This window comes from Chlorocebus sabaeus, chromosome 20 (genome assembly GCF_047675955.1).
Source record: "Chlorocebus sabaeus isolate Y175 chromosome 20, mChlSab1.0.hap1, whole genome shotgun sequence".
NCBI lineage: Eukaryota > Metazoa > Chordata > Mammalia > Primates > Cercopithecidae > Chlorocebus > Chlorocebus sabaeus.
Window position 1 is genome coordinate 125612203 of NC_132923.1, and position 22438 is coordinate 125634640.

Below are 22438 nucleotides of genomic sequence, written 5' to 3' on the forward strand. Positions count from 1 at the left end.
TTTCAGCAGCTTTACTGTCTGTCTTATGATAATCCGTTTGGGCTTACCTTCACCGTGAGTAAGCTGGCATTCTATGAACAGGCACCAGCATCACCAGATGAGGTGATCAGCAGTGGGTGGATGGCAAGAGGAAGCAGCTCGTGTTTACACAGTTATTATATAGAACCCAGAGAATTGAGAGATGATAATGTTTTACAGAGCAGGAGGAAAGGGCCACATAGGGGACTTGGCCTAACCCAGAGAATTGAGAGATGATAATGTTTTACAGAGCAGGAGGAAAGGGCCACATAGGGGACTTGGCCTAACCCAGAGAATTGAGAGATGATAATGTTTTACAGATCAGGGGGAAAGAGCCACATGGGGGACTTGGCCTAGTTGATAAATTAAGCTATGATTTTTTGAAAACATATTTACTGCCATTTATCAAGTAATAGTAACAACTAACATTTATTGAATGCTTTCAATGTGTCAAGCACTGTGGTGGAATACTTTATATTAACTCATTTAATCTTCATGATAACCCCATGAGTTAGGTGCTGTCATTGCTGTCCCATTTTGTAAATGTGGACTGTGAGGCACTGACAGGTTAAGTAATTTGCCCAGTGTCAACTAGCATCAGTGGTGGAGCTGGGATTTGAGCTAGATAGCATGACTCCAGAGCCCACTCTCTTAACCACTGTGTTGAATTGTCTCTGTCTTACCCAGGCCCAACCATTTCATTAGAGGGAAAAAGAAACTAATAATACTTCCCTGGTTATGTCCAGCTTTTAACAATTGCTGTATAATATAATACAGCTACGCACAGACCCATCTTATAGGGAAGAAGCCAGATATCTGTGGGCAGGAAAGGCCTGGATATTCCCATTTTGCTCAACAGAAAAAGGTCTAAAAGTCAAGTCTTTGGTATCTAGTCCCCTCTTCCTTCTCATTCAGGAGTTCTCATTGTATGGTCAGTGGTATTAGTTTGTCTCTTGTAATATTTCTACTTCGGTTTTTGACATAAAGTGATAGTTTGTTTAATTCTATTCATCAGTAACTCTTTAGAAGCAACAGCAGATCTCTAGTATATCCCAGGGAGGTGACAGTTGAGTCCTTGATGGTATGGCACATGGGGTCTTTTCACTCACTGGACTACTTCACTGGTCCGAAGTTTGAGACCTTCTGCTCTGACTTACATGATTTCCCCCATTTAGGGAGGATTGATCTGTCCTGCTGGAAAAATCTTTGAAGAATGTATTTTAAAAGTTGGGGATTTAGTGTAGTTAGGGCTAGGCCAGTTCAAATAGGTGTCGTTTTGACAATAATAACAGTCATTTTTTGCTCATTTATTCCAGCTAAGTCATTTAGATACATTATCCCTAGATGAGGCACTCTGAGGCTCAGCTGCAGAATACAAGTAATTTGCCCAGGGTGTTAACAGCTGCTGAGTGGCAGAGCCAGGATCCCAGGCAGGTGTTTCTAACTTGAGAGAAATAGGCAAATAGTACTAACTTTGTGCCAAGCACTGTTATAAATTCATTACATTTATTAACTTAAAAACCCCAGGAAGCAGAAACTATAATCCTCATTTTACAAATGAGGAAACTGAGGCACAGAGGAGTTAAATGACTTGCCAGAGATCAGAGAGCCAATTATGTTATAGAACTGGGATTTGAACTCAAGCCATCAAGTCAAGTGTGGCTGTTGCCCACTACACTGTACTGACCTCTCCAAAACCTCAGCCTTTCCACCCACCTGCCTAAGCTGCCCCTGGTAGTAACTCTTGATGTCTGGAGAGTTCAGAGGTCTGAGAGAAGTTGGAGGGGATAGAGTAGAAATTAAATCTGTTCAACGCTTTTTTCTTGTTCTACCACAGTGCCGTGTGCTTTGGGCTCACTGCTCACCTGGTTGCAACATGATTCACTATGGTGTAAACCTGAGCCTTTTCCCTCTTCTTGCGTGACTCTTCATTGTCAGATGACCTGGTGTTCTAATGTAGAGGATGCAGCTCCCTTCATGCCCTGCTGGAGCCCTTTAGGCTTTGTCGAATGCACCCAAGTGTGGCAGTCCCATGTATTCTGGTTCTGTAGAACTCTCTCCTTTGCTGTAGTCAGAGTCCAGCACAAAGAAGTTGTGAAACAGGCTTTTTCCACAGTGTGGTATGTTCCGGAGTTGCTGCTCTTGCTTTATGGCTTTTAATTAAATATTATTCTTTTGTATTTGCACTCTAGGGGAATTTTTTCATGAAAGATGGATTTTATAAATCTAAAAGTAGAATAATCATTAAATAGATGAGGACTTTTTTCAATTGGCCCTTGAAGCTGATTGTTTTCCGTTGTCACCTGTGGGATCACAGGCCTGGGGTGCTGCCAGAAGGGTCTCCAAAGATGACTGGCTGGAATGGCTGAGACGGCTGAGCCTGGAGCTGCTGAAGGACTCATCATCGCCCTCCCTGCGCTCCTGCTGGGCCCTGGCACAGGCCTACAACCCGATGGCCAGGTATAGTGTGTCAGGGCAGGTGGAGAAGATCAGCACTTAGAAAATGATATATACAAATTAGTTTTTATTAGAAGTAATAATCAAGGGGCCGGTATTTTTAATTTTTCTAATTTTGTGGGATGCAAAGAAAGAAAAACACAAAGTCAACAAGCTCATACTGTAGCATCTATCTTAACCTTGCTAGTAGACCACAAATTCCTTTTTCTAGTACCTTTACGTCTAACATTTTAATTACAAAGTTACTTATAACTCTAAAAGCAACTGTGTAATAGTTGAATGTAACCTATTGCCAGTAACAATGGTATTCTAATTATTGCTGTTTGTTACAAATAATGACAGGAAAAAAAATGGTCTGAAACAATAACAGTTATTTATTTTACTCCTGAATCTGCAATTTGGGAGGACTTTTGGGACAGCTCGCCTCCGCTCCACATGGTGTCAGTGGAGATGGTTTGACTGGGGCAGGATGGAGGATCCGCATTCAAGGCTGGCTTGTGTGTCTGGCAAAGTGCAGGTGACTCTCAACTAGGGAAGCAGCTCTGGCTGGGGGCCTTGGTTCCTCTCCATGGGATCACTCCATGGGTTGCTTGGGCCATCTCACAGAAGGTGACTGGCTTCAGGAGTGAGTGTCCCAAGAGAATGAGGTAGTGGAAGAGCATGGTGTTTTTATGACCTAAGTCATAAAGAGGCTTGGAAGTCATGAAGAGTCACTTTTACCTGACTCTGTTGCTCAAGGCAGCCACAAAGGTGCACTCAGACTCAAGGGAAGAAGACATGGACACCCACCTCTTGATAGAGGAGAAGTAATATTCTCACAGAGTGTATGGGACAGGAGCCACTGTTGCAGACGTCTTTGGAAAATAGAATTTGCCAGAATTATTTTTTTCTTTTTTTGAGACAGTCTTGTTCTATTGCTCAGGCTAGAGTGCAGTGGCATAATTGTGGCTCACTGCAACCTCTGCCTCCCGGTTCAAGCAATTGTCCTGCCTCAGCCTCCCAAGTAGCTGGGATTACAGGCGTGTAGCACCACACCTAGCTAAGTTTTGTATTTTTAGTAGAGACAGTGTTTCGCCATGTTGGCCAGGCTGGTCTTGAACTCCTGGCCTCAAGTGATCTGCTCACCTTGGCCTCTCAAAGTGCTGGGATTACAGGCGTGAGTCACTTGGCTAAAATTTTTTTTATTGATACATAATAGATGTACGTATATTTTCAAAGTACATGTGATATTTCGATATATTCATATAATGTGTAATAAGCAAATCAGGATAATTGGGATATTCATCACTTTAGACATTTATCTTTTTTTATTGTTTGGTTGGTTTTTTTGTTTTCATGTTTGTTTTTGTTTTTGAGATGGAGTCTTGCTCTTATCACTCAGGCTGCAGTGCAGTGGCATGATTGTGGCTCACTGCAACCTCTGCCTCCCAGGTTCAAGCAGTTCTCCTGCCTCAGCCTCCCAAGTAGCTGGGACTACAGGTACCCGCCACCATGCCTGGCTAATTTTTGTAATTTTAGTAGAGATGGGGTTTCACCATGTTGGCCAGGCTGGTCTTGAACTCCTGACCTCAAGTGATCCACCCGCCTTGGCCTCCTGGAGTGCTGGGATTACAGGAGTGAACCAGTGTGCCCTGCCTGGTTTTTCATTTTTGTTTTTGAAACAGGGTCTCTGCTGCCCGGGCTGGAGTACAGTGGCACAATCTCAGCTCACTGCAGCCCCAACCTCCTGGGCTCAAAGTGATCCCCACGTCAGCCTCCTGAGGAGCTGGGACTGCAGACACGCACCAGGCCCAGCTAATTTTATTTTTTGTAGAGACGAGATCTCACTGTCTTGCCCAGGCTGATCTCAAACTCCTGAACTCGAGCAGTCGTCCTGCCTCAGCCTCCCAAAGTGCTGTGATTTATGGGCATGAGTCATCACCTTTTTTTTTTTTTAATTTTTAAAATTTTTTATAGATTTTGGGGTACAAGTGCAGATTTGTCACATGGATATGTTGCATAGTGGTGAAGTCTGGGCTTTTAGTAGGACCATCACCTGAATAATAGTGTATATCGTACCCATCAGGTAATTTCTCATCCCTCAATCCCGCCAAAAAATGTATTGTTTTAAATAGTAAATCTTTTATTTTTATTTTTATTTTTTTTGAGATGGAGTGTTGCTCTGTTGCCCAGGCTGGAGTGCAGTGGCGCGATCTCGGCTCGCCTCAACCTCTGCCTCTTGGGTTCAAGCCATTCTCCTGCCTCAGCCTCCCAAGTAGCTGGGATTACAGGTGTGTGCCACCACACCCGGCCAAATTTTTGTACTTTTAGTAGAGACAGGGTTTCACCACGTTAGCCAGGATGGTCTCGATCTCCTGACCTTGCGATCCGCCCACCTCAGCCTCCTAAAGTGCTGCGATTACAGGCATGAGCCACTGTGCCCGGCCTAAATAGTAAATCTTAAACAGCCATTTAAAATTTGGTTTACAGTCTGCGCATGGTGGCTCCTGCCTGTAATCTCAGCACTCTGGGAGGCTGAGACAGGAGAATCACTTGAGGCCAAGAGTTCAAGACCTGCCTGGGCAACCTAGCGAGACTCTATCTCTACAAAAATAAAAAATTAGCCAAGCGTAGTGGCATGCATCTGTAATCCTAGCTACTCAGGAGGCTGAGATGGGAGGATTGGGGGGATTGCTTGAGCCCAGGAGTTTGGAGGCTGCAGAGAGCCACAGTCATGCCATTGCTTTCCAGCCTGGATGGCAGAGCAAGACTGCATCTCAAAAAAAATTTTTTTTTGGTTTATAAAACTTTTAATGCATGTGAAAGGTTTATGATATAATGTAAGTAAATAAAATGGAATGCAAAGTTGAAAATTAAAATAAATGTGAATAGGATAAAGATTAGAAAGTAATGGCCGGGCGCGGTGGCTCAAGCCTGTAATCCCAGCACTTTGGGAGGCCGAGACGGGCGGATCACGAGGTCAGGAAATCGAGACCATCCTGGCTAACACGGTGAAACCCCGTCTCCACTAAAAAATACAAAAAATTAGCTGGGCGAGGTGGCGGGCGCCTGTAGTCCCAGTTACTCGGGAGGCTGAGGCAGGAGAATGGCGTAAACCCGGGAGGCGGAGCTTGCAGTGAGCTGAGATCCGGCCACTGCACTCCAGCCCGGGCGACAGAGCGAGACTCCGTCTCAAAAAAAAAAAAAAAAAAAAAGAAAGTAATATAGCGATGGTTATCTCTAGGGAAGGCTTAAGGAGTGATTATTTTCTTTTTTATTCTCTTCCTTATTTTTTAGATTTTTCTGCATTGGACATTAATTATTTATAATGAGGCATAAAATGGTGATTTAATTAATAAGCAGCCCTTCGCATTGGCAAGAAGCAGAAAGCAAGGCGTTTCACTTCATTTTTGTCAGCACAGCTGGTTTGCTATTATGATGTATATTTAGCAGTAGTGATGGCCCCTGAGACTGTTGGTTTGATGCCATGATTTTCTTCCTCTAATTTCTTTCAAGTATTTTTTAATGCTTTAAAATAGTTTCTAGGACTTCCCTGTTTCCGTAGTGTGGAGATAGCATATGCTCAGCCAATGTTTTTATTATTCCTCTTTTTGCCCAGGTCACCTCTGAGCACAGTGTTATCCACAAGAGGCTTGTGATACCCACATAATGTTTTATCCCCTTAGTCCCAAGTACGTTCATTCAGGATCCAGTGTGGCCTCTGACCTAGATCAGGAAAACTTTTTTCATGTCTTTAGAGAAGAAGGTCTTGCATATTTCCCTGGCTGGTCTTGAACTGCTAATCTCAAGAGATCCTCCTGCCTCAGTCTCCCAAGTTGCCTGGATGACCAGTGACTGTAATTACCTGGCTCCGAAAACTTATTTTTAAATTTATAACAGACTTTTTTTGGTCTTCATTTTATCCTTTGGATTTCAAATTTTGTTTTTTCTATCAAATTACAAAATTATACGCATTGGTCCGACTTAACCTGTTAATATGTAACAGAAAATAGGTATAAGCTGGGCGCAGTGGCTCACGCCTGTAATCCCAACACTTTGGGAGGCCCAGGTGGGTGGATCACAAGGTCAGGAGATTGAGATCATCCTGGCTAACACGGTGAAACCCTGTCTGTACTAAAAATACAAGAATATTAGCCAGGCGTGGTGGCGGGCGCCTGTAGTCCCAGCTGCTGGGGAGACCGAGGCAGGAGAATGGAACCCAGGAGGCAGAGCTTGCAGTGAGCTGAGATCGCGCCACTGCACTCCAGCCTGGGCGACACAGCAAGACTCCGTCTCAAAAAAAAAAAAAAAAGAAAGTAGGTATAGAGGCATCAAATGCTAAATCTATCCATTGTAGGTATATCCTGTTGTTTCCCACTCCCTTCCCCATACAGTCACCAGAACAGTGGGGAGGATAGGATTGATGTAAGATGTAAGGGATGGCAAATGTGTCCATCATGTGGTACTATGGTAATGTAAGTAGTCATAGTAATCTTTGAAATGGAACCTCTGGTCCCACGTCTTTGTGAGGCCCCAACTGTTGGCTTAGAAAATCTTTTAGAACTTACAGATTTGGATCCTATTTGCTAATGCTTCTAGTCCTGTTGTCATTTTTTATGACCTTCCAACTAAGGGTTCTGGTTATATTTTGAAAGCAATTGCAGATGCTGTCTTTGACATTTCTGACCTTAAGAATTTAGACATTGTCCCAGAAACATCCCAAGAATCATTTAACGATTATTGTTTTCCACATTTGTTAATGCCAACTTATTTGTCAGAAGTCCCCATTCTATTCATTTCCCATTTCCTCCAGTGAAGAGAAATGATGCAAAAACTGCCAAGAAATATTCCTTTGGAGAAAAGTTAATTTGCTCTGCTCTTCTCCCCGCCCTGCCACTTGCCCCCCAAGTCCCTACATATCATAGTGTCTGTACCTGCAGTGTAAGATTCAGTAGACACTAGCCATATGTGGTTAATTTAATTAAAAATAAATAAAATGTAAAATTCAGTTCCTTGGCCACACTTGCCATAGTTCAAGTGCTTTAATCATCAGTGGCTACCATATTGGACAGGAAAGTTCTCTTGGACAGCACTGGTCTGTGTAACCAAAATCAGTGATGCCAAAAGCGAATTGATAGGTGTGACTTTGAGGCAGCAGGCAGAGGCATGGGAGGTCTCTCTATTTTCCACCTTCTGTGCCTTCAGGGATCTCTTCAATGCTGCATTTGTGTCCTGCTGGTCTGAATTGAATGAAGATCAACAGGATGAGCTCATCAGAAGCATCGAGTTGGCCCTCACCTCACAAGACATCGCTGAAGTCACACAAACCCTCTTAAACTTGGCTGAATTCATGGAACACAGTGACAAGGTGAGACTTTTCCCCATTGTCCAGATGGAGGCTGACAGGGAACCAGCTGGTGGGAGGAGAGAAGCATCCACACAGCCTTCTCTTGTTTGTGCCCCATCTGCCATTTTCCTATGCTGTGAGGTTTTGCTCTCCTCCAGGGCCCCCTGCCACTGAGAGATGACAACGGCATTGTTCTGCTGGGTGAAAGAGCTGCCAAGTGCCGAGCATATGCCAAAGCACTACACTACAAAGAACTGGAGTTCCAGAAAGGCCCCACCCCTGCCATTCTAGAATCTCTCATCAGGTAGGCTATAAACCCTTTTTAATTGCCGCCTTCATGCAAAATGACCTCTCTTATCCTACTGCCTGGTGCCACTTCACTGGTGTCACTTGGAGACTTCTGCTCTGTGAAATCTGCCTCTGGGTCTGGCCAGCACGTTTAAGTGACATGTTGCAGATGGCTCTTCCCAGGAATCTAGCCATGATTGTCATTTCTGTTGACCCTTATCACCTGGGCTCCTGTTGTTTTCCAACCTGTCCTTTCTTGTTCCAGTGAAATTAGTTGAGAAGCAATTCTGTGGCCATGGCAGCCTAGGAAGATAGGTTTTACGTCTGGGTTAGATAGTGCTGTCTAGAACTGGAGTAGAATGTGCTGGTTCCTGGGCTTCAGAGGGTACCCAAAGGCACAGTGGGGTTTTATCAACTAAATCTATTGATGCCTGCATCTTCCTCCTATGGTGTTTTGTGAATATAAAAGGCAGAGCATAATCTGAAATCTAATGGTCTTTTCTCTGATGTGGTTATGTTCGCTCCTCTGTTAAGACAGTTTTCAGTCTTCTGGGTGTGGAAAAAATAGGTTGTTTAATAAATTTTCTGCTGTTAGGAAATTACAAGCAGCACGAAACATTAAGTCCAGCTCCTAAAGAATCATTCGCTTCCCCTAGTGATTATCAGAGAATATCAACTCTGGGATCTCATTATCTTCATGTGAATGCTAACATGGTCTTTCATCTCACTGCAGATAGTTCAGAAAAAATCATCCAGCTAATAAGTTCCTTCACCGTGGCTAATAGAGCCTGCTGTGTGTGGTGCCTACTTTGCTTGAGAGGGTGATCAAACAGCCAAGTCCTTTCCTAGCTGTGCTTTTGAGAAGATATTTAAAAGAGTTCCTTTAACACTTTAAAAAGCAAAAAGATAGAAATAGAATCCTGTTTTTGCCTAAATAAATTGGACTTGGAGAAAATGTTGATTTCTGAAATACCATGTAGGAACAAATAAAAACTTTCCGTCCTCTGAGGCATGCTTCAGTTTCAAATCAGACACAGTAAATGTGAAAATCCACATTTCTTCCTTCCATCTCTGGCTTAGGTAATGTGCTCTCACATGATAACTAATAGAAAATATAGTAACTAAGTACGATCACTTTAAGGTCAGATAACTCATTTTGCGTATTAATTTCCTTGCTCACCTGTTTGAGACCTATTTGAAACTTTCCTAATTCCACCCTTAATTTTTCCCCATATTTGAGACAATCATAAAAACTTAAAGTTATGCAGATTTGTAGCAGAGAAGAGGCCTGGAAAAGTGCTCTAGAAGGTTATTTAGCTTTGTAAGCAAATATAATTGAAAGTAAGTCCTCAGAATTCCCTGGAGATTGATCTTGTCCTTTGTTTAAAACGCTGTTCCAGGCCAGGTGGGGTAGCTCACACCTGTAATCCCAGCACTTTGGGAGGCGAAGGTGGGTGGATCACTTGATGTCAGGAGTTCGAGACCAGCCTGGCTAACATGGTGAAACCCCATCTCAACTAAAAATATAAAAATTAGCTGGGCGTGGTGGTGCACATCTATAATCCCAGCTACTTGGGAGGCTGAGGCAGGAGAATTGCTTGAACCCAGGAGGTGGAGGTTGCAATGAGCCAAGATCATGCCACTGTACTCTAGCCTGGATGACAGAGCGAGATTCTGTCTCAATAAATGAATGAATGAATGAATGAATGAATGAATGAATGAATGAATGCTGTTTCTGGGGAAAGCCAGTGTGCTTGGCTCTTTGGGTGTCCTCAGCCAAGTCAACTCAGCTTGCATTTCTGCCTCCCTTCTGCTGGTCTCCTGTATCTTCCTATCACCTTTCTTTTTTTGCTTCCGTTTGCAGTTTTTACTTCTGATTTTGTAAAGCTGCTTTTCCTAAGCCCGGTTGTGGTGGTATACTGTCGTCTGTACTGAAGGAAGTTTTAAGAAACAACCTTAGACAAACTTGCTATTAAGAAAGTTGCTCACAGCACTACCCTAGTTCTGTGGGTGAGCCTCATGGAAATTCTTCTCAGGGGTCTTTTCCCACTGTTGGTTGTATGTCCCTGAGCCACTACTTTGATCTGGCCTTGGAGACATCGCTTTGCAGTAAGGGATTGAATTCCTTTCCTCACAGTGGCTACTGGAGAGCTTGAAGCTAAATTCCTAGTCTACCTCCAACAAATTACAGACATCTTACCTGTTTTTACTACTAACTCTCTCCCAACCCCCACAGACTTTGTTTTTATTTTTCCTACTCTTATTTTCCCTTCACCAATTTGTCTGCTTTTTTAGAGTTCATTTTAGTATACATGTTTGAGTCAACTTCCCTAAATTCTTTTTGAAACAATTAGGGTAGCCTTACACAAAAACATCTTTGTGCAGCTATTTATTTATGTTTATTTTTATTATTTTTTTTTAAGATGGAGTCTCACTCTGTCCCCAGGCTGAAGTGCAGTGGCGCAATCTTGGCTCGCTGCAACCTCCGCCTCCTGGATTCAAGCAATTCTCCTGTCTCAGCTTCCTAAGTAGCTGAGACTACAGGTGTGTGCCACCACGCCCAGCTAATTTTTGTATTTTTAGTAGAAAGGGGGTTTCACCATGTAGGCCAGGATGGTCTCGCTCTCTTGACCTCGTGATCCCCCCGCCTTGACCTCCCAAAGTGCTGGGATTACAGGCGTGAGCCACTGCGCCCGGCCTTGTGCGGCTATTTCTTATTTTTTTGTCTTTGCTTTAAAAAACCATGTTCTGTTGACAGTATTGTTCTCTTGTTACTAGTTCAATCTGTCTTGCAACCTATTGACTTTTTTACCTATCTACTACAGGGCAAATTAAATTCCAGATATAATCCCAAACCAGGGCTAACACTGAGATAGTATAAACTACTCCCATCTCCTTAAAGCTCACACATCAGTAAATACATTTCTTTTCTTGGGCACAGAGTATTGAGTGGTTATATGATTATTAGAAAACACACACACACGACTTTTACTTGGTTAGCCCCGAGCATTAGGGTAAGGTCTGCTGGCCTGCTTTTGCTTCTCTATCCTAAGTAGAATAGAGGGTCTGATAAGGCTGGATGCCTTCACCGCCCAGCCCCTGATGTGTAATCCCCTTTATGAAAAATTGTCCTGGTTGCTGCTGCCCTTTTGTCCCTCACCTGTTTCCTTTTGGCTTCTGCTCTCCACTTGGTTGCCCTGAACACCAAAACAAACCCCAGGCCTCTGTCACTGCTCACCCTCTGATTTAAATTTAACTTTTTATCCTGCTCTAAGTGGTAATGGTAAGAATTTAAAAAGAAAATACTCAAGTTTTGAAAGTGTTTATTGTAGGAAGAAAAGAAATGTTAAATGTTTAAAACAAAACCACAGTGTTTTATTTTTACAAAGCAAGATGCTTGTATACAGCATTCATTATTAACTATAACACCATCTATCTTCAGTTTTCAGCCATTTCCTATAGACAAAATTTAAAAGGAAGCCCCTTGAGCTTGTTTCTTACAAAGTAAATAAAAATACGTATACCTGTATTAACTATGAATATTTTAAGGCAGTTTTGTGCCAGCATTCATGAGAGACTGTGTCCACCTCCTGCTGGTGCTTCATACCTTTCAGTGCTGCACCTGACCAAGGCGAGCAGGGGCAGTGCTCAGTCTGATTGCCAGACCCAGTGCCCTGGAGTTTCCTCCTCGCAAGTCCAGCCTGGGTCAGTTCACCTACAGCTGAACAATTTTTGTGTTTTAAAAATAATGTGTAGACTCAAGATAATTTCACTGGATTTAAAAATAGAAATATCCATCTCCCACCTGCCTCCTTCATTCCTTTCTCTAACACTCAAAGGCCTCTCCTTCGAGAATCAAAATAATATGGTTCTTTTTAGCAAAGGGATTTATGTTTTGCCCTCATGTAGCCTAAGCCTTAAAGAAAATAGATAAAGCGATCTCAAAATTATTTTCTTTCACAGACAAATCATATGGAAAAGACAAGCTACTGCTATGTCAGGGATCTTGGGCAGAGAGACCCCACTCAGTCTACCCCCTTGAGAAGGATGTGGCAGGACCCAGTGGGTTTAAATGGTTCATCCTGTTTACTGTAACATCCTTGGTACATATGATTTTATTGTGCTCCTTGGAGACTTATTCTTTCTTTGGAGATTATAGGCTGTTTCTCAACCCTACCCTTTCTAACACTCTCTTCCTGTCCTCATCTGCCCTCATCCAATCTCCAAGTGTCTCAGTTTCTGCATCCGTCCTCCACGGCAGCCTCCTTTTAAGGCTTAAAGTCTTCCGGGCGGATTTTCATCTCCACCCGTTTCAGGGAGTATGTAGATCCATGCCAGCCATACCAGGTGATGCCATCCAAGTGCTTGTTGTGCTCACCCAGGCGGTAGTACACTCCATTGAGGTTGGAGTCTGTGCAGCAGTTGTACCAGTAGCCACCTGGCATGAGAAACAGACCCAATGCTAGTAAGTTGACTGTGATAGACCAGTCATCAGGTAAGGAGTTAGAGCCAGCATTAGAAAGAATACCAAAGCCGGAACATCAACTGTACAGTTATAATTCACTCTTTCTCCTCAAGTGGGATTATGGGCTTGCACCTGAACTTCTCGTTTCCGGTCCCCCCAAGTCTCACCTTTGCGGAGCTGTGCACACTTGTCCAAGCAGTTGTCATTGTCCTTGTCCTTGGTGCTGAAGGCTGTGTTGTTATGATACTGGAGGGCGTCGTTCCCCACATTGCCAGTGTAGTTCCCCAGGAAGAGGCGATAGCTGTTGAGTTCATTGCCCAGAACAAAGTGGCTATACTCAGCGTAGCGCAGGTTGCCCTCCCAGTCCTGTCAGGAGGAGCAGAGCCTTAAAGAAAGTACAGCAGGCTCCATTTCATGCTGTCTCTGTACCCCTTCTCTCCTGACAGCCCTGTAGCCAAACATCTTTTTGTAGATGTGAATGTAATAAGACTTTATTACGTGTTTACCTCCAGTTTACTGCGTCAACCTGGGAATCAGAAAAGAAGGCTCGAACTTGTTTCCTGATTCACCATATGGCTTTGATTAGTCTCTCTATATTCCTCACTTTCCTGCCTATAAGGTATAGCTATGTTTTTGCTGAATCCCACACAGAGCTGCTGTAAGAGAAATGTGAGGATGTAGTGAGTGCTTTAAGACCTTCAGCAAGGGTCCCCAACCGGTATCAGTAAGATTTGCACCTAAAGGACCTCATGCTCAGCCAGAGCAGAGACTAGTGTTCGGCACAACTGACTGTTGGATTTGCTCTACTCTGGCCTGGGTCTGGCCTCTTTCTGTCCCCTTCCTGTCCCACCTGCAGCCCCACTTTTGTTGGCGGGGCGGGGGGTTGGGAGGTGCAGAAAGGAAAAATACCTATTTTTCCTCAACTCTATTATAACTTGCAGGAAAACCATCACAATGAATATACAGATTTGTCTTGAATCAGAATAGGAATGGCACCCTCAGAGTCGTACACAGTCATGTGTGGTGGCACTGGTCCAGTCATGGGGCCCCTGGCCTTGTGCTTACCTCCATCTCTACACGCAGCCGGGTTGGCTGTCTGGAGAGCCGGTGGATGTGTTCATTCCCCAGCCAGAAGTCCCCACGGATGCTGCCAAAGCCCTGCTTGTACTGCTTCCAGTCCTGGTAGAAGGAGACAAGGCCACTTTTTCGTCTCTGGATGATGGTCCAGCCTCCACCTGAAGTCTCCATGTCACAGAACACCTGGAGCAGAAGGGATACTCTGGTGAGGGACTTGCAGGGCAGGAGGCAGGAGCAAGAGGGCAGACTTCCCAACCTGTTCCTGTCCCTGCAGAGCCAGTAGATGCGTGCACTCCCGCAGTCACACTGGCTCACTCGGGCAGTGATGCTGCCCCACTGCTGGTGAGCTGGGGCGGGTGGTACACTGCTCTGGAAGAACAATCCAAATTGGGCCCGGGGGTGAGTGCACATGAAGCTTGAAGGGAAAAATCCAGATACTTTTTTTTTTTTTTTTTTTTGAGGCAGAGTTTCACTCTTGTTGCCCAGGCTAGAGGGCAATGGTGCAATCTCGGCTCACTGCAACCTCCACCTCCTGGGTTCCAGTGATTCTCCTGCCTCAGCCTCCCTAGTAGCTGGGACCAGAGGTTCCTGTCACCACACCCAACTAATTTTTATATTTTTAGTAGAGACGGGATTTCAGCATGTTGGCCAGGCTGGTTCCAAACTCCTGACCTCAGGTGATTGATCCACCCATGTCGCCTCCCAAAGTGCTGGGATTACAGGTGTGAGCCACCATGCCTGGCTGAAAATCCAGATACTTTTGATGCTGCCTTCATGTTTTCTCCTCCCTCAAGGAATAGCTGTTCTAAGACATGGCAAGACATTTAAACTAAGTTATGTGGTGGTTATAAGAATTACCTGATCTATGTTAGAAGGCTTGGTATTTGATAATGATTTGAAGGGGCCAAACAGATGCTTGGGTTTGGAGTGCAGGGCATAAACTTAACTGTTTGCATAGCTCTCTGGTGTTTGGTGTGTTTGCTTGTGTTTTGAGTTTTCCTTTCTTTCTTCTTTTTTTTTTTTCTTTAATTGAAATGGAGTCTCACTCTGTCTCCCAGACTATAGTGCAGTGGCGTAATCTCGGCTCACTGCAACCTCTGCCTCCTGAGTTCAAGCAATCCCCCTGCGTAGCTGGGATTACAGGCGTCCGCCACCATGCCTGGCTAATTTTTTTGTATTTTTAGTAGAAACGGGGTTTCACCATGTTGGCCAGGCTGGTCTTAAACTCCTGACCTGAAGTGATCCACCCGCCTCGGCCTCCCGTAGTGCTGGGTTTACAGATGTCAGCCACTTTGCCCAGCCAAATTTTCCTTTCTTTAAACTGTGAATGGCCCTGTTATTGCAGTCCCCTTGAGGGGGTGAAGGACAGGTATTAGGGTGTGGCCAATGACTGTAATGACCTCACCTCCAGTTCAGGGCTGCCCAGGAAGTCATCAGGAGGAAGCTTATACACTCCAGAGATGCGGTAGTTCTTCTGGTAGAGGGAAGAGCAGTCGTAGATGGCGTCTACAAGAGAACAAACCACAGGGTGAGCATTTAGACCCGGGGCTCCCTCTGAATTGAATGTTTAGAAACTGAGCCTTTATTTTTATTTATTTATTTATTTATTTATTTATTTATTTTGAGATGGAGTCTCACTCTGTCGCCCAGGTTGGAGTGCAGTGGCCGGATCTCGGCTCACTGCAAGCTCCGCCTCCTGGGTTTACGCCATTCTCCTGCCTCAGCCTCCTGAGTAGCTGGGACTACAGGCGCCCGCCACCTTGCCCGGCTAGTTTTTTGTATTTTTTTTTTTTTAGTAGAGACGGGGTTTCACCGGGTTAGCCAGGATGGTCTCGATCTCCTGACCTTGTGATCCGCCCATCTCAGCCTCCCAAAGTGCTGGGATTACAGGCTTGAGCCACCACGCCCGGCCTTAACTGAGCCTTTATTTCTACCCTGAGATTCCCACTGGTGTTAATTACCCATCAGTGTCTGCATTTGGGAGAGGTGGATATCAGGAGATCCAGAGGGGGTGTATTTTGGCTTCACTGGTGGTGGAGCAGAGGGTTAGGGAAGCCCTTCACCTGGATAGCATTAGTGGGACGTTCCGACAGGTGGTTTCAGGTTAACTCTGAAATAAATTATTGTGCTATAGCTAGGCCATGAATTCTAGAAATGTTACAGTGTATGAGGGCCACGTAACAGATACTCCTGTCAGATAGATTCAGACTTCTTAGACAGCCGCCTCTATAACACATCGGTCGTGAGTATCTCATAGAGTCTGGTTTTGTTGATGTTTCCTGGTTGGTTGTTTGTGGTGTTGTTCAGAGGTGGTGGCTACTGCCACCTGAGACCATAATTAAGGGAGATAGAGTTTATTATATATTTTCCCCTTCCATCCAGCTAGAACCTCAAAACTCTCAGAAGAACCTTTGAGGCCTTCCCCCCAGGAAGTTTTGTTAAAACAAGGAAATGAGAGCATCAGACGGGCCAGTTTTTTTACTCTAGGGCCATGGAGCTGCTACTTTATGCAGGATTTAGGCTCTGTATTCTAAATATCAAAGAGCACTGTGGAAGAGACAGCATTTTCTGATAGGATTCAGAGAGTGCAGCCCTTAATATCCAAGAGAAGCTTCTTGCCCGCTCTGTCTCGGGGTGCTTTTCTTGGTGATCACTGCACTGGGACCTTAGAGAAAAGCACCAAGATGGCAGATGGGATTTGTCCGAGGCACTTAGGTTATCTTGCAAAGCACCTTGGGAAAGGGAGGCAGAGTACGTATGCCTTCCCCATCACTGTTCTTCATTTCCCCTTAGTGGTGAAAGCACCAACTTACTGCTTCCTCTAAGGGGCTACCTCCTTATAGAATATACGGGTAACTGAGCACTTGGTCATAGAGAAGAAAAATAAGGAATGATGTCCTGGGCAAGAAGAGCAAGAGGCCTGGTGGGAGAGCTGCACTTGACCCCAAGAACCTCCTTGTGGAATGGCGAGAAAGCCTCCTGTTTGGATGAGCAGGAAGTGGCACAGTCAGATTCCTCTGTCTGGCCTGGTTTTCCACATGTCTGGTTTCATCCCACAGACCAAATCAGGACTCATTTGTCTGGAAAATGGCCTGAGAATACCTTTCTAATCCCAAGCTGAGGGCCAGGAAGTCCATGCTTAGAAAGTGATTCGTACATGTTGGTTCAGGTAACAATTTTCAAGCTCAGTTTCATGTTAAAACTTTTTCTTAATTTGAGCTGAGGGCAACCATTGACTTAGTCAGTAGAAGCTGATCATGTCTTTGTTCTTCATATAGTTTATAATGGGACCAATGGTTTTTATATCAGCAAGAAATGACATGTCTATCGGATATGCTCCTTACAACTAATATTTTCCTGATAATTTCAGAAAACCAAATTTTTAATCTCTAAACCATAAATTCATGTTGACCCACCTGAGCTGAGTTAACCAGAAATAAAAGTTGTTTTGCAAAAGAAAGATTAAATTTATCTTATGTTTGGCCTATTAAAAATCTGTATTTCAGCATTGCATTTAAAAAATCCTGTATTAGGAGAAATTCATTTAAAGGACCATGGAAAAAAGTAGACGTATCACAATTGAGGAACCTTAAGGAGCCATATCCTTCCTGAACACAAAGGGACTCTTCACATGGCTACGTGTCTCTACACTTAACTCTGAGCCAATGAGAAGAGTTATGTTTACAGAGAGAGGACACAAAATTCCACTAATGCTCATTCCTGGTAAATCTTAGGAATACCAGAGAACTGTTTCTGGCAAAACTCTGCTTCCAGAGGAACAGCTGTTACAGTTTGGTGCTTCCTTGGAATTTCTTGAGATATAGCCTGTCAGCTATTGGTGAGGAAGTAGCAGAGCTACACCAATCAGGAAGACTTGAACCCTGCTTCTAAGACTTGCTGGGTGACTTTGGGCAAACCATGTAATGTCTCAGCACTCCAAGATGGTAGGCTGAAACATTGTGTGGATAAAAGTGACCTGTGAAGGTGTGAGGTAAACTTACATAGCATTAGCAGTCAAAGGAAATACTGCATAAGCCTTTACTAAAGGGAAAGTACACCCCCAAAAGAGGCCCCAGTAGTGGTTCTGATGACCAGGATATGTAGAAGCAGTGCTGTAGGTGGTGAGGCACTCCACGCTCCCACAGGGGACTCGTCTCCTTACCTGCGGAGGTCTGAGTGACCGTCTGTGCCGCCTGCAGCTGCATGATGTCGATTTGGTTGTTCATCTCGGAGTACTTGCTCTCGGCATCTGTGAGCCGCGACTCCATGCGCTTGCTGTTGCTCTCCAGCTCCATCACCTGCATGACCACGCTGACCCAGTCCCTTTCCTGCTTCTTGTTCAGTTCACTCAGCAGGCTGCTGAGGTTGGCGACTTGGGCCCTGAGCTCCTTCACCTCCTCACAGCAGGTGGCCGCTTTGAGCTGTGCTGGTGTCTTGCGCTTAGAGGGCTTCTGCAGCCATGCTGGGTGGCTGACAAAGGCCACGATGAAAATGCAGAGCCAGGTCACAGCTGAGAGAGGCTTTTTCAGCATCTTTTGTGGGTTTGGGTGAGGAAGGCTCTTCCTTCAGGGGAGCCTGGAGATGCCCAGCTGAGGTCTGCAAAGCTGCAGGAGGCTGACTGAACCTTACGCTTTCACTCTGAGGGCCTTGCCACTTTGTTGTTTTCTCTCTTTTCCTTGCTCTTTGTTGGCCTTTCTCAAAGCTTGAGTCTCTGACAGGGGAGCTGAATGGATAGCCTATAGCTTTCCTTCCCAAGCCCGAATGCTCCACAAGTCAGCATCTTAAATATTGTTTGCTGCCTGTACCTCCACCCCCACCATGGCCGCACCGGGCTTTAGCCCCTCCCAGCTCATCTGGGAGGGTCAGGTGCCTGTTGGGTGAAGTCAGCGGCAACTTAGGCCAGAGGAGGGGAGGAGGGAGACGGGGCGAGTCTTTCTTTCCTTGCCTGTACAGTCTCTGGGCTGAGACAAGAGGACTGTGAATTTGTGTGTTTCTAGTTTCGCCTATTAGATTATGCCCCTGCCAACCACTGGCTCAAGTCTATCAGCAAGCAGGGCAGGGTCAGAGGAATTTCCAAATTCTGTTCAAAAGGTTATATAACCATGGTGTGAGCATTAAGGTAGGCAAAAGAGACGCTACTCACCCAGGGAGGCCTGTTAATGTAATCCATGCTGTTTATATGAGGATCTGGTATATTGTGAAATTGTGCTGAATATGCTTTTAACTAGGCTGATTATTCCCGTCTCTGATCATCATTTAGTATTTTATAAAATCCTTACTCAACCTGGATCTAACGCTCTCTCACATTTGAAATCTTCCAACTTAGAAAAGTTCTAGAAATAGAAGAATAGAGTAAATATCTTAGGAAGCCAGAAAAGGACTTTGTAGCCACAGGGTTTGGACAGTTGTCTTTTTACATGCTTTCTCCTCCAACAAAGAGAGGGCCAGTATTAGCATCTCACTCTTGACATTTTGCAAGACGGTGTCAGAAGATATGAAAACTCAGCAGTGCCAAGTGTGGTTCTGGGATTGGTCATCCATGCTTCTGTCAGGTTTTAGGCAGGACAGAGAACAGGCCCATCCTTGGCCCATGGCTCAAACTTGGAAAATATATTAAAATATAGAGAAAAAAAGAATTCCTATCACCTAATAAATCCGTATCTACACTCTCATTTCCCTCTTTCTATGGGGGTATGGTTTGCAATTTGAAATTATTCCCCCTCTATTTGTGTATGACTTTGTATCTAAAAAACATGAATATTGTAATTTTTCGTGTACTATATGTGAAGGACACTGCTCTTTTGAAAACAAATGTGAGAAACATGGAATTTCAGCAAACATCCTTAAAATAAGCTTTTCACTGAGAATGTGTACAAAGGTTCCTCTGTCCTTAAAACAGTAACTCTGTCTTTGGAACATACGATTGCCATTTCCATGTTATGGAGCCACTCAAGCAGTTACTTGTACTGTTGTAGTCAGCGTGGGTCCTTCCCATATAAGCCTGATGCCTGACAGCTCTCCTCCCATGCCATAATCCCCCAGAGCTCTTTTCCAGTCAGGGCTTCTAGCTCCTCAGGAAGTAATTTCTGTTCAGGCAGCTGGAGTTACTGAACAGTTTTTTTTTTCTCGGAATCAAAAAGCGGTAGAGGATCAGGTGGATCAGAGTTTGTTTTCTCACATCCCCAGCCTCCTTTGCCTGCTAAAGGGTGAGGATGTTACTGATACCCTTATAGCAACTTGGCATTTTTATCAAAAGATTCTGTTGAGAATTGGCACTGTCTGCCAGTCTCTGCTCTCTTTTTGCAAATGTCTAGCCAGGCTGGGCACCGCAGCCTTAGCTCCATAGCATTCATTTCACTAAGGAGAATCTGGACCCAAATGTTAGCATCCTACAAGGTCTACTAAAAATGGGGATCTTCAAGTGGATCTCTGGCCATCAAATGACACTGATCTTAAACCACATGCCACAGAAGTGCTTTGCACCATACAGTCGTGTATAGCAGGGGTCCCTAATCCCCAGGCTGCAGACCTGTACTTGTCCGAGGCCTGTTAGGAACAGGGCCACACAGCAGGAGGTGAGCGGCAGGTGAGCAAGCATTACCGCCTGCGCTCTGCCTCCTGTCAGATCAGTGGCAGCATTAGATCCTCACAGGAGTGTGAACCCTGTTGTGAACTGCACATGTGAGGGATCTAGGTTGCACACTTCTTGTGAGAATCTTAAGTACTGCCTGAAGATCTCAGGTGGAACAGTTTCACCCTGAAACCATCCCCCATCTCCCCACCCCCGCCCTGGTCCATGGAAAAATTGTGTTCCACGAAACCAGTCCCTGGTGCCAAAAAGATTGAAGACCACTGATGTATAGCATCCCGTGTGACCCTGCTGCCTTGGAACTCCCATATAACAGTGCAGCAGAGAAAGCACAAAAGCGCAGTGGAACTTTGTGGAGTTCCATCCTGCTTTTGTTTATTCTTCCCAGTAACTCACCCAAACAGGAAAGTGTTATGAATTGATTCTTATATCTGGGCAGAAAATGAATTAATCATTCTTATTTGCACCTCATGTAACAGTCCCTTTTAGGAAAGGTAGGAGGAGTTCATAAGTTTGGATCGGAAGCATCTAGCCTTTAGCATGAATGTCTGGTCTTTGACATTTATTTTCTGGAAACTTATTTCTAACATAAGGCAATACTTGAAGACAGAAGACAGAAGCTCTTGAATTGCATAAGCTACCCAAATGTCAATACTCACCCCCCTCCAGTTTTGAGGAAAAGTAGCTAATTAAGGATATTTCTCATGCCAGAAGATTATCTGTTTTCTAAAACATCCGCAACCTTATGATGTCCTAGATTCTGAATATCTAAATGAAGGAAAAATAAGTCCTTGTTTTGAGCACAGCTAAGCCAGTAGAGAAAACCATCAAGGATGTGGAGGACTAAAATGGTATTGCCTTCTCTGAAAGAGGCTTTTAAGCCCTTTTTCTGCCTTTCAGTGAGCAGAGTGACCATAAAAATGGGAATTAACTGAGAAAATCTGGAAAACCTGGGTTGGATACTATTTAGATTTTCCTTTTCTCCATTTTGCTGGTGGTGAAAGAGGGCTAGCTTGGTGCTCCTGGAAAAGATGTTTATGAAAATTAAGCTTATGTTCTTAATGAAAAAAGTCAGTGAGGTTGTACTCAAACTGGAGATTCTCAAAGGCTTCACAGTGTTTGGGCTGCACTGCCATAGGCTGGCACCGAGGTAGTCTGAGTGTCACAGGGCAGGGGAGCACCTAGGGGTGGTCTCTCCTTCTGTCCAGAGAGGAGCATCAGATCTCATTTGCTTGAAAATACCCCATTGGAGAGACTGCTCCCCACTCTCAGCTTGTGGAATGAATACATCTCAGAAGAAGCTGCCTTGCTGTTAGTTTTAATTGGGAACCTCAAAGGAATATTTCACTTCTTCTGAAGTCTTTAAATGGACCACAGCCTGCCATACTCTCTACAACCATTGAATCTCTGCCTTTCTTTTTCTTTCTTTCTTTCTTTTTTTTGAGATGGAGTCTTACTCTGTTGTCCAGGCTGGAGTGCAGTGGTACAATCTTGGCTCACTGCGAGCTCCTCCTTCCGGGTTCACGCCAATTCTCCTGCCTCAGCCTCCCAAGTAGCTGGGACTACAGGTACCTGCCACCACATCCAGCTAATTTTTTGTATTTTTGGTAGAGGCGGGGTTTCACCGTGTCAGCCAGGATGGTCTTGATCTCCTAATCTGGTGATCCACCCGCCTCAGCCTCCCAAAGTGCTGGGATTACAGGCGTGAGTCACCACGCCCAGTCAAATATCTGCCTTTCTGGCACTCCATCCCATTCGTATCTCAACTGAAAGCCCAAGTCCATCACAGAAAATAATTTCGTCTTTTCCCTAAGCTTTCTAATTTGCCACTTCTACCAAAGAATGTGTCCTGAACCTATTAGAAGTCTTTTCTCTCAGGCCTTCTCTTAGAGGCTTGTTTTGTTTTGTTTTGTGACAGGGTTTCACTCTGTTCAGGCTGGAGTGCAATGGGGCAACCATGGTTCACTGCAGCTTCAACCTCCCAGTCTCAAGTGATCCTTCCACCTCAGCCTCCTGAGTAGCTGGGACTGCAGGTGTGTACCACCACACCCAGCTATCTTTTTTTCTTTCTTTTCTCTTCTCTTCTCTTCTCTTTTCTTTTCTTTAGTGATGGGGGTCTCACTCTGTTGCTGCCAGGGCCTCGAACTCCTGGGCTCAAGTGATCCTCCAGCCTCAGCCTCTCAAAATGCTAGGATTACAGGCATAAGCCAGCACACCT

The 22438-nt window shown here is 44.6% G+C and overlaps 2 protein-coding genes across 3 annotated transcripts in view; one reads left to right on the forward strand and one right to left on the reverse strand.

Annotated features, from left to right (window-relative positions):
* Positions 1–22438, forward strand: part of MTOR (mechanistic target of rapamycin kinase) — a 151745-nt gene that overhangs the window by 56373 nt on the left and 72934 nt on the right. For both annotated transcript variants that reach the window (XR_012089784.1, XM_007980575.3), the window contains exons 26-28: positions 2336–2478; positions 7660–7822; positions 7960–8105. Coding sequence is in view for 1 of the 2 variants with exons in the window: in XM_007980575.3 (XP_007978766.1) it covers positions 2336–2478; positions 7660–7822; positions 7960–8105 (452 nt within the window). In the remaining variant the exon portion in view is untranslated. The remainder of the gene's footprint in view (positions 1–2335; positions 2479–7659; positions 7823–7959; positions 8106–22438) is intronic.
* On the reverse strand, positions 11396–18390 carry ANGPTL7 (angiopoietin like 7). Its single transcript, XM_007980574.3, has 5 exons — positions 17794–18390; positions 15037–15137; positions 13620–13814; positions 12722–12920; positions 11396–12527 (listed from the first exon to the last, which is right to left on the reverse strand). The coding sequence occupies exons 1-5, from the start codon at positions 18161–18163 to the stop codon at positions 12358–12360; spliced, it is 1035 nt and encodes a 344-aa protein (XP_007978765.1). The 5' UTR covers positions 18164–18390; the 3' UTR covers positions 11396–12357.

Coding starts and splice junctions, on each gene's coding strand:
- ANGPTL7 (XM_007980574.3), bottom strand. CDS start 18,163: ATGCTGAAAAAGCCTCTCTCAGCTGTGACCTGGCTCTGCATTTTCATC. Junction 13,815..15,036: donor TGGGCAGCCCTGAACTGGAG/GTGAGGTCATTA, acceptor CTTCTGCTCCAG/GTGTTCTGTGACATGGAGAC. Junction 12,921..13,619: donor GGCTGCGTGTAGAGATGGAG/GTAAGCACAAGG, acceptor TCCTCCTGACAG/GACTGGGAGGGCAACCTGCG.